The sequence below is a fragment of the Schistocerca serialis genome, chromosome 8 (genome assembly GCF_023864345.2).
Source record: "Schistocerca serialis cubense isolate TAMUIC-IGC-003099 chromosome 8, iqSchSeri2.2, whole genome shotgun sequence".
NCBI classification, from domain to species: Eukaryota; Metazoa; Arthropoda; class Insecta; order Orthoptera; family Acrididae; genus Schistocerca; species Schistocerca serialis.
This window is the reverse complement of record NC_064645.1, coordinates 552,265,283-552,277,670: the sequence shown is the minus strand read 5'-3', so window position 1 is coordinate 552,277,670 and position 12,388 is coordinate 552,265,283. Positions and strand designations below refer to the sequence as shown.

The 12,388-nt window shown below is 41.9% G+C and overlaps 1 protein-coding gene across 4 annotated transcripts in view; it reads left to right on the top strand.

Moving 5' to 3' along the window:
* Nucleotides 1-12,388, top strand: part of LOC126416632 (lipase 3-like) — a 156,243-nt gene that overhangs the window by 89,019 nt on the left and 54,836 nt on the right. For all 4 annotated transcript variants that reach the window (XM_050084395.1, XM_050084394.1, XM_050084396.1 and 1 more), the window contains one exon: nt 8,367-8,522. In XM_050084395.1, the coding sequence (XP_049940352.1) occupies nt 8,367-8,522 (156 nt within the window). The remainder of the gene's footprint in view (nt 1-8,366; nt 8,523-12,388) is intronic.

Sequence of the window (12,388 nt, the reverse complement as noted above, 5' to 3'; positions counted from 1 at the left end):
GATGCATCTTGGTAATACCCATCACGTGCTGATTCCAGCAGAATACTGAGTTTGTGTGTGGATGAAAAGTAAACAGCAGAATAGAGAACGCAGGGGTTGTATGTTTTATTTTTAAAGTAGAAACGAATCCAGCTGAAATTTTACCGAGGAACAAGTGGAGTCAGTATCTTTATATAATTTGGATATATAATACGGAGATTTTGTACATGTGCAAATAAGATTAGCACACTAAATTGCTACTCTAATGTTGTGAAAGTGGTAGTACTATTCAAGGTTATGCATCAACTGTTTATGGGTTATTTCACAAAAATGCGTACCTTTAGTTGCAGATGCCCACATTATACAGTTTGCTGTTATATGTTGCCAATGTAACTATCACAATGTTATTTCCATATCTATAAAATGTTTGTATTGTATCTCAAAACTATGTCAGATTTTGACATTACTGTGAAATGTCGTGTGACTAGGGCCTCCAGCCGTGTAGATCGTTCGCCAGGTGCAAGTCTTACGATTTGACACCACTTCGGCGACTTGTACATCGATGGGGATGAAATGATGATTAGGACAATACAACACCCAGTCCCTCAGCGAAGAAAATCTCCGACCCAGCCGGGAATCGAACCCGGGCGCTTAGGACTGACATTCTGTCGCGCCGATGACTCAGCTACCGGGGGCGGACGACAAACTATGTAACTTACATGTAATTTTGACAACTTCTTAGTAATAGGTTGCGGATTTGCATTATACTCTTGTTGATACAAATCGGGAAAGAGGATTTCCGAGGTTCTTTCATTTGCCATAGCATTTATCAGGTGAGAAGTATGTCTAATATTCATTGTCTGTGGGCTGTGAACTAGAAGCTTGCGGTCCTCAGCCAGTGGGATGTCCTGTTCAAAAATGTGAGCAAAAACCTCGCCTCTGGCGTGAGTATTGGGCATGGGGTGATGGCCACAACGTAGACCCAAGGAGATGCACTTTCTATGGCAGGTTGGGACTTCTGTCCTCATTCCGTAGATGCGTGGGGATATTTGTAGTGACCAGCTTCACAATGAGGTTGGCCAACCCCTGCGGCATAGTTTGCCTCAGGCATCCAGCAATGCCTTGCGTGCATGAGTACGACTCCTCAGCGTGTTTATTTAAATAAAAAGTTCCTGCTTCAGCAATAATTACTACTCTGATGCGCTGTTACACACGTCTTGAATCGGCTGTTATTATTAAACATAGAAACAGGAGGCTATCAGAGTAATCAATTATTCAAAATGACACTCACAATCGCATTATTTATTTTGCCGCCAACCAGTTTCAACCCGCGATGGGGTCATCTTAAGGGCAATTTACACTGTAAAGTTATAATATTAGTAAGTAGTCATGTACGTAATCTATAAGCAATCTGCCAGATTCCGAGACGGAGTTTCGTTGTGGAAATTATTAAAAGCATCTCGCATTGAAGTACATGCTGTATTTCGAACTTCTGCAAAACTTTGCCAGTCTTGGGGATTTTGCGTTCTTTTAAATTTGGCGTGCTTTTTTCGTTGCTTCTGCAACAGCGATCTGACTCGTTTTGTCTGCCATGGGGGATCAGGACCATCACTTATCAATTTATGTGGCATATGTCTCTCAACTGAAGTCGATACTATCTCTTTGAAACTTTCCACATCTTTTCTATGCTTACGTGATCAGAACGAAAGGAGTGGAGACTCTCTTAAAAAGGCGTTAAGAGCATTTTTATCGGCTTTTTTTTAAATAGATGTGCTTTTAGTTTCTTTTTGATGGTTGTAGGTGTTACGGCATTCAGCCTAGCAGCAACTACCTTGTGGTTGCTAATTCCTGTATTCGTCAAGATACTCCCTATTTGTCCAGGATTATTTGTTGCTAAGAGATCAAGCACGCTTTCGCAACCATTTACGCTTCGAGTGGGCTCATGAACCAAATGTTCAAAATAATTTTCTGAGAAAGCATTCAGTACAATTTCAGATGACGTTTTATGCCTGCCGCTGGCTTTAAATGTACAATTTTTCCAGCATATCGATGGTAGACTCCTGGCTATAGTGCTCAGTACGGGGTGTTACCGCCCATGGCAGCAATACAGGTCTGACAACGACGTTGCATCTTGTGAATGATGTCATCAATCTCATGCTCAGGCAATAACGCCCCTTCTTCTCGCAGAGTTGCTCGCAAATCTAGGAGAGTGGTTGGTGGTTGGTGACGTGTTGCAACCCATCTCCCTAGAGCATCCCAAACATGCTCTATGGGATTCAGATCGGAAGAGCGAGCAGGGCACGCCATCCATGCAGTATCTTCAGTCTCGAAGAAAACTTCTACCACCTGTGCTCTATGAGGTCGAGTATTATCGTCCATCAACAAAAACAGGAGAGAAACTTCCAGGAATTTCGCATAGTACAAAAAGTGTTGTTATGGACTCAGTAACTATCCAACAGAGGAAAACGTCGTTGCAGTAAATTTGAACTTTTATTCTGGACCTTTTAGGATACGTTATCTTCTCCATCCCAATGTGGTTCAGATTGACTTTACGAACGAGAAAATCGCGAGGCAATCATCACATCAGCAACGTCAAACACTTTATAGGATGATTTTTCCTTTGGTTCCTTTAATGTAGCCAAATATAATTTTGAGGATCGCATATCACAACTACTTATTTTCCGCCTTTCAGCATTGCATAAATTTTTTTGCTACTTTTCAGAAAATATGATACTTGACATTTGTCTTGCAGAAGTTGTTATTTGCATTACCAGCACATCACAATTTATGCTTATTTTAGTTCTACATGCGAGTCCACATACCTATAAAACACACCAGACTTTTATTTGACACATTTCCTATGCTTATACAAATTCTATTGGTTCCTTGTTTTCACGATTTCTTGATTATTATGCATTTTATTAGGAGGCAATGTGCCCGGTAGGGAGTATCTTGCAGGTCGGTACTCTTACCGTAAGAGTTGCACATTTTTCTATTTTCATTCGAGTATACACGAAAACAACTGAAAGAGACAACAATTATTTTGACATGTGTCCAGCGGATCACATCCTTCGGGCAGTCTGACCACTGCAAACGGTAATTCAAACATTTTTTCGTAATAAGAAGATGTATCCTTTTGTATACAGCCTCTATATAGGGTGAAAAGTATTTAAACCGACAAACTCTGGGAGGTTGCAGGGGACGTCAAAACAAATATTTTCCCCTAATGTCATTTTTTCCTATGAGGAGTATTTAAACCGGTAGAGGAAGATTTCTCTGGCGACAAATTAATGAAACCAACAAAAAAGTCCAGAGGGGACATATCTGGGGATCGAGCAGGCCATGGTACAGGACCACCTCTCCCAATCCACATTTCTGGGAACCGTCGGTCCAGGAATCGGCGCACACGATGACTCAAATGTGCCGGCGCCCCGTCATGTCGGAACCACATGCGTTGTTTTGTAGGGAGCGGGACGTTTTCCAACAATTCCGGCAATGCTCTGGCGAGAATATTATAACAGTGCCTGCCATTTAATGGCCTAGGTAGCAGATACGGCCCAATTAAACAGTCCCCAACAACACCGACCCACACATTAAGGAAGAACCGCACTTGATGAGCGCTAGTAACTGTGGCATGTGGGTTATCCTCACTCCAAACATGCAAATTGTGCATGTTGAAGACTCCATCACGCCCAAACGTTGCTTCATCGGTAAACAACCCAGACGATGGAAATGTAGGATGCATTTCACAGTGTCCCAGGTACCACTGCGAAAACTGTGCTCTGGGTGGATAATCAGCTGGTTCCAGGTTGTGGACAAGCTGTAAGTGAAATGAACGTAACACTTGCTCTCGAAGGACTGTTCTTTGCACGAGTGCTGATTGAAGGATCCCGCTCCACATACTGCAAGACAGCGTCCTCAAATTGCAGCGTTGTTACCGTGCGACCGCGTCCCTGTCCAGGTAATCTGCTAAATGACCCGGTCTCACGCAGACGTTGGTACACAGCAGCAAAAGTTGCATGATGCGGGATACGGCGATTAGGATATTGTTATTGATAGACCCGCTGCGCAGCTCGTCCGTTGTGGTGCGCTACGTAGTACGCACCAAACATGTCAGTGTACTCACTCCAGGTGTATCCCTCCATTGATAAACAGAGACAATGCACTACTACACTGGTGAACAGCAGTTGTCTACAACTGAAGAGCGTAATACGCCCTCTAACAGCTGAAGATCGTAATACGGCCTCTAACAAGTGAAGAGCGTAATACGGCCTCCACCGGTTTAAATAATCCTCCTAGGAAAAAATGACATTAGGGAAAATTATTTATTTTGATGTCCCCTACAACCTCCCAGAGTATGTCGGTTTAAATACTTTTCAGCCTGTATATCTTATATTCATTTACTTCCGATGCTATTTGTCTTTGGTGATACCATGTAATATTCCATTTGTATTTATAGTAGGTATTAAAATCCATGGAGAAGAAATAAAATCTTTGAGGTTCGCCGATGACATTCTAATTCTGTCAGAGACAGGACTTGGAAGAGCAGCTAAACTGAATGGACAGTGTCTTGAAAGGAGGGTACAAGATGAACATCAACAAAAGCAAAACGAGGATAATGGAATGTAGTCGAATTAAGTCGGGTGATGCTGAGGGAATTAGATTAGGAAATGAGACACTTAAAGTAGTAAAGTAGTTTTGTTATTTGGGGAGCAAAATAACTGACGATGGTCGAAGTAGAGAGGATATAAAATGTAGACTGGCAATGGCAAGGAAAGCGTTTTTGAAGAAGAAAAATTTGTAAACATCGAGTATAGATTTAAATGTCAGGAAGTCGTTTCTGAAAGTATTTGTATGGAGTGTAGCCATTTATGCAAGTGAAACGTGGACGATAAATAGTTTGGACAAGAAGAGAATAGAAGCTTTCGAAATGTGGTGCTACAGAAGAATGCTGAAGATTAGATGGGTAGATCACATAACTAATGAGGAAGTATTGAATAGAATTGGGGAGAAAAGGAGCTTGTGACACCACTTGACTAGATGAAGGGATCGGTTGGAAGGACATGTTCTGAGACATCGAGGGATCACCAATTTAGTATTGGAGGGCAGCGTGGAGGGTAAAAATCGTAGTGGGAGACCAAAAGATGAATACAGTAATCAGATTCAGAAGGATGTAGGTTGCAGTAGGTACTGAGAGATGAAGAAGCTTGCACAAGATAGAGTAGCATGGAGAGCTGCATCAAACCAGTCTCAGGACTGAAGACCACAACAACAACAACTGTGGAGAGAACAGAATACCAAGGTTACTTCCATTTCGACTCTTGAGCTAAGGAAAACTTATTTCATTGTTTATTTGCACAGAGAATTTTGTCAGTTTTTTTTTTTTGTACAGGGCCGTAGAACTCGGTGCCTACGAGTCTGGGAAAATTTCAGAGGGATTGATTTCATTATAGGCATTGCATACTGGTTTTCCAGATTAAGTTGTTTAATTTTTTTGGAGGACAGTAAAACTGATTAACCGCACCATCTGCTCAACAACAAATCGCACAGTAAATATGGGTAAGACAAACATTACGCATTGCATATTTATTAACAAAGAAAAACATACTAAAATTTTTTTAAAAGAACGTTACACCGGTGTAGTACCACTTTGCTGGTCAACGTCAGAGCCAACATCTTACTCCATGAAAACTTTCCCGTCATCCACATACTGCTTACTGTGGAGTGCATTCTCCACTGGGCCAAACAGATCTCAGTCAGGAGGTTCAAGATCTGGGATGTAGAATAGATGAGGAAAAACAGTCCAACGGAGTTACGTGAGCTCCTCTTGTGTCAGCACCAGCAACAGAGACGTCCAGTTGTGCAGCGACGTGCTTGATTGTGAACCATCGATCACGTCGAAAGAGAGCGTTCGCACGTGCCAACATTGTAGGAGTCGCAGCTGTGTGGTCCATACTGGCACGCAAATTGGACAGATTTGCGCGACATTGTTATAGCGATAACAGACGCCTCGTCCAACAACTCACTGCCCTTTTATTCAATCTCTGGTCTCTACAGACATCTGCGATACTCTGGTTTTCCGCCAAAAGACACTCAATGAGAGTTCTCTTCTTGGAATGCAAATTTGAAGGCTACATTTAGCGCCGTCTATCGGAATTTCATGGAACTGTAGGGACTGAAGAGGGAATGTTCCACAATGTCCCACACAAATCCCACATTTTTTCAATCGACAATGGCTGAGAAAAAAAATGCGTTGCATTACATATTGAATGGCCCTCGTATGTGTGTAAGACATTTCTTTTGGAACTATTACACTCTTGCTACATAGCTGTTACGCCGTGGAGGAGCGAAAATCATTTTTTAAGACAAATTGCATTGTATTTAAACCAGTCACACTCTTGCTGCGTAACAATTATGCTGCTGAGGTGCTGGATTCATTTTTTCACACAAATTACTCTGATAGATTTTTAGACAACATAGTTCTGTGGAGATAACAGCGATTAATTTACTTATAATGAATTATTCAAAATGACAGTCACAATCGCATTATTTATTTTGCCGCCAACTGGTTTCAACCCGCGATGGGGTCATGTTCAGGGCAATTTACACTGTAAAGTTATAATATTAGTAAGTAATCACGTACGTAATCTACAAGCAATTCGTCAAAGTTACATAAATAAACAGAATTTTATACCCATTGTTCGCTGGCTGGAGTCGTCACCCTGCCTGTACAGGTGGACAATCTCAGTAGCCGTCTTAGATTATTTGCAGATGATGCTCTCATTTACCGTCTTGTAAAGTCATCAGATGACCAAAACGAATTGCAAAATGATTTAGATAAGATATCTGTATGGTGCGAAAAGTGACAGTTGACCCTGAATAAAGAAAAGTGTGAAATTTTTCACATGAATACTAAAAGAAATCCGCTAAATTTCGATTACGCGATAAGTCACACAAATCTGAAGGCTGTAAATTCAACTAAATACTTAGGGATTACAATTACAAACAACCTAAATTGGAACGATCACATAGATAATTTTGTGGGTAGAGCCAACGAAAGACTGCGATTCATTGGCAGAACACTTAGAAGGTGCGACAGGTCTACTAAAGAGACTGCTTATACCACGCTTGTCCGCCCCATTCTGGAGTATTACTGTGCGGTGTGGGAGCCGCACCAGGTGGTACTGACGGATGACATCGAAAAAGTTCAAAGAAGGGCAGCTCGTTTTGTATTATCACGAAATAGGGGAGATAGTGCCACAGACATGATTAAAACAAAGGCGTTTTTCGTTGCGACGGGATCTTCTCATGAAATTTCAATCACAAGTTTTCTCCTCCGATTGCGAAAACATTCTGTTGGCACCCACCTACATAGGGAGAAATGATCATCACGATACAATAAGAGAAATCAGAGGTCGATGAGAAAAATTTAAATGCTCGTTTTTCCCGCCCGCCGCTCGGGAGTGGAACGGTAGAGAGACAGCTTTAAGGTGGTTCATTGAACCCTCTGCCAGGCACTTTATTGTCAATAGCATAGTAATCACGCAGACGTAGAGAATGTGTATCCGTAAGAACATTTTTGTCTACCGCTATGCATGTTACAGTTGTTTACGTTATGTATTCTTTACATTTTCCTACTTTACCATCGCCTGTTTATACTGTTTTGTTGCAAAATAAGTGCTGCCTTGAAACTGTTAGAAATAAAAAAAGCAAAGAGTGGGATTCGATCCAGCGACCCAGCGATTACGAGGCTTGAACGCTAACCTCTTTTTTTCATTATTTTAATCTCAATTTGTTCGTTGCACCTGCTCGGGGCGGAAGTCGCAAGACGCCCGTTTCAGTTCGTCGTTTATCTATTAACTCAGTTTTTTTTTTATTAGAGACAACTGCTAACCCTCTGACCGAACACGCTGAGCTGCCGGCGCTTTCTGGTAAAAACGACCACGCACAGGTGTATATATTTGACGATAGAAATTATCTTGCGATTTTCTCAGTAACGCTTGAGAAGTACGCGCTACTGCTTACACATTTTGTTGCCCTCGTGGAGTACTACGAGTGTACGAAGTTTGCAGTAAATCCGCGTTCCAAACGTCGTGCCTTCCCCTTGTTAGTCTGACTCGATGCCCAGTCGGATTAGAGCTGTTGTTGCTGCCGCAGGTTTCAGCTGTCAGTATCAAATTTCGCCTACATATTTAATCGTATATTCTTCCTACTATGCTCTATACTAACAATAAGTAGAGTTATGTTACCCGCTGTCCTATCTGGTATTGCATTGTTGAAAATTGAGTTCGCTTGTTAAAACACGGTCTGGTGAAGCGACACTGCATTGACAGAAGAAACTGCATATCAACTGCTCGCTTGTTGACAACAGTCGGTGGTGTTCGCAGAGCGACTTCGGGAAGAACGCTGACGAGATGCTGGGCCGGCCGCCGGGGTTTGTGCGGCTAGCCTGGCAGATGTGCCGCCCAGACTCACCCTGGAGGAGCACGTGCGAGTCCCTGGTCGAGATCTACACCGGACTAAACCCATCCAGGAGCGACTTCGTAAGTTTGTGTGGCTCTCTCTCCGTCTTTCCTTCGCTTTATTTCTCTTTCGTGTAAGTGTGTGTGTGTGTGTTATAACACTTCTGTCTGCTACTGCTGTACCATAACCTTAAAGTTGTGGGCAGGTCGTGAAATAAAACTATCTTGTTAATGCAATTATGGTATAAAGCAACAGAGCAGTGTTACCCTCTGAGAGGAATTTTGTTATGTTGACCGTGTTGTACCTAACGGAGGTGGCTTATCGGAAATGAAAGTCAGAATTACGTAAATATTTAAACAGTAACAAACAAAATTTTGCCTATCTGCACTGTTCAACGGATAAAGAAAACGGTCGCCAGCCTAACTAGGCAAGATAATGAATAACATTCTCGTTCAAGAAAATAGTTATTAGTAACTTTAATGGATAAACACAACCTATACTTGGCCTCACGCGAGTGCAATGAACTCTGACACATACATATGTTTTAAGGTCGAAGCTAACAGCTGGAGCAGCACAAACTATTTGCAAAAATATAACAGACACCGAAACACACTATTACTTTCAGGGCTTGTTCAAACTGAACTGTCTTTATAACATTACTATTAACATTCACTGCAGGATCATAAATTGGACATAGGTTAAGTCTCTCTCAGTTAAATACTTTACTATTTAAAATGAAGGTTAATTGGAATCCACTAACAGGTTGCTTCTCACTATCATTTGAATAAACAAATTATGGTTTTCATAATTAGTGATCTTTCTGTTACTTGTTACTGAGCATTAACACAATACACAAACTGTGGATCCTGCTATACTATTAATACGCACTTCTAATACACAAGAGAGACACTTAGCAAACATGAGTATATAACGTTTCACAACTGCTGTTTTCTACTTTTACTACATTGAGAGACAAAATTAACATATATGTAAGATACTGACTCACCTTCTGCGATTTACAACAGGCAGTAATGTGATCATTTACTAAGCAAAACTTTATGAGCCTCAGTCTTAAGAACTTTTAATTTGAAGTTGGCAACAACGCATTAATAAGCAGTTTTACTAGGAAAATTATTTTCAGCAAGCACCATTAACTTTAACTCACTCTCCTGCCACATTAACTTTAACTTTCTTTTTACTATGTTCAAGAGGCATTAATTAGCAAAAACACTGGTCTTTAATGTTTTTTCAGTAGGGACACTCGGTAATCACTTTAGTTCAAACGGAGAGGAACCTGAGAGGTGTTATGATGAGGAAAAAATCAAGGTAGGTACATAAATTCAGTTATAAATTACCTTATATTTGAGCACACTAACACATCCATTATGCTGTCCTTCACTGTACATTACTATAGTGCTCCATTACAGTGATTGCGCAATGAGGTGGCGATTGCATGTTGGTAGGTGGAATTGCAGGTAGAATTGCTGGACTCTGTCATTTCTTGGTGGCGATGATAGATACAAATTCCAGAATAGTTCCAGCTATTTATCCATCCATCCGAGGCATTGGAAAGCGGCAGGAAAAGCCTCTCTCGGAACCAGCACAATATGCAACATTTACATGGCAGAGCACAGTTTGGTAGCTCGTCCCCGACTTTTTCCACCTAAGCCAACCACAAATTGCGCGCGCTACATAGTTCCGTTCCCGAGGGGAACCACTACACCTTTTACATACAAACTAACTAGGAACCCTAAGTGAGGATCAGCAGTTTACATAACAGCAACCAAATTCATTCAATAAAACAGAACATTTGCACGTATTGACATTTCTACAAAAAATTATTCACACAGAAATTACATTTATATATAGTAAGTTTTGTTCCCTCCAAATAGGACAAAGAATTTAAATGACAGATACACTAGTTCGCATAGAAACAAATCATGACATCAAAGTTCTTACAAGAAAGTAGTGTACAATTTTATGTTATCGATTCAAACAAACACATTTACAGAAGCTCAACGATATAATATTAAATAAAACAAAAGCAAAATAAATCAGTAGAGTATTAGAGCTATGGTGTTACAGTGTGTGTTTTACAGTCTGGCTGCAATTTTCCCCCGCTACCACACCATACGGCGTGAGTGGGAGGTAGGGGGAAGAGGGGGATGCTGCGAATTCAACGTATTTAGATGCCAATGCAGTCGTACAGTATATGACTTGGTTTCATATTTCATACGTGCCAGATCATAAACGAAACAAATTTTCAGTACTGTTTAGTTATTTTTGGTGCGCTGTAAGCATAATGTAATTTTTACCAGGTACAAAATGTCGCCGTATGGAACAGACACAGACAATTTCACCGAATTTCGCTCTCAGATTCCCATGTAATCGTTATTTACACTACTGGCCATTAAAATTGCTACACCACGAAGATGACGTGCTACAGACGCGAAATTTAACCGACAGGAAGAAGATGCTGTGATATGCTAATGATTAGCTTTTCAGAGTATTCACACAAGGTTGGCGCCGGTGGCGACACCTACAACGTGCTGACATGAGGAAAGTTTCCAACCGATTTCTCATACACAAACAGCACTTGACCGGCGTTGCCTGATGAAACGTTGTTGTGATGCCTCGTGTAAGGAGAAGTGCGCACCATCACGTTTCCAACTTTGATAAAGGTCGGCTTGTAGCCTATCGCGATTGCGGTTTATCGTATCACGACTTTGCTGCTCGCGTTGGTCGAGATCCAATGACTGTTAGCAGAATACGGAATCGGTGGGTTCAGGAGGGTAATACGGAACGCCGCGCTGGATCCCAAAGGCCTCGTATCACTAGCAGTCGAGATGACAGCCATCTTATCCGCATGGCTGTAACGGATCGTGCAGCCACGCCTCGATCCCTGAGTCAACATATGGGGACGTTTGCAAGACAACAACCATCTGCACGAACAGTTCGACGACGACGTTTGCAGCAGCATGGACTATCAGCTCGGAGACCATGGCTGCGGTTACCCTTGACGCTGCATCATCAAACAGAAGCGCCTGCGATGGTGTACTCAACCACGAACGTGGGTGCACGAATGGCAAAAATGTCATTTTTTCGGATGAATCCAGGTTCTGTTTACAGCATCATGATGGTCGCATCCGTGTTTGGCAACATCACGGTGAACGCACATTGGAAGCGTGTATTCGTCATCGCCATACTGTCGTATCACCCGGCGTGATGGTATGGGATGTCATTGGTTACACGTCTCGGTCACCTCTTGTTCGAATTGACGGCACTTTGAACAGTGGACGTTACATTTCAGATGTGTTATTACCCGTGGCTCTACCCTTCTTTCGATCCCTGAAGAACCCTACATTTCAGCAGGATAATGCACGACCGCATGTTGAAAGTCCTGTACCGGCCTTTCTGGATACAGAAAATGTTCGACTGCCCTGGCCAGCACATTCTCCAGATCTCTCACCAACTGAAAACGTCTGGTCAATGGTGGCCGAGGAACTGGCTCGTCACAGTACGCCAGTCACTACTCTTGATGAACTGTGATATCGTGTTGAAGCTACATGGGCAACTGTACCTGTTCACGCCATCCAAGTTCTGTTTGACTCAATGCCCAGGCGTCTCAAGGCCGTTATTACGGCCAGAGGTGGTTGTTCTGGATACTGATTTCTCAGGATCTATGCACACAAATTGCGTGAAAATGTAATCACATGTCATTTCTAGTATAATATATTTGTCCAATGAAAGCCCGTTTATCATCTGCATTACTTCTTCGTGTAACAATTTTAATGGCCAGTAGTGTATTTAAATTCATAACCTAAAACAGGTCTTTCACACACATAATTGCAGCACTTTTGCAACCTCGTTAGGGAGACGTGGAAACTCTACTTGAGGAAAACACTGATATCCTGGGCAGTTTTAACGTAAAGGCATTTGTCTTTAA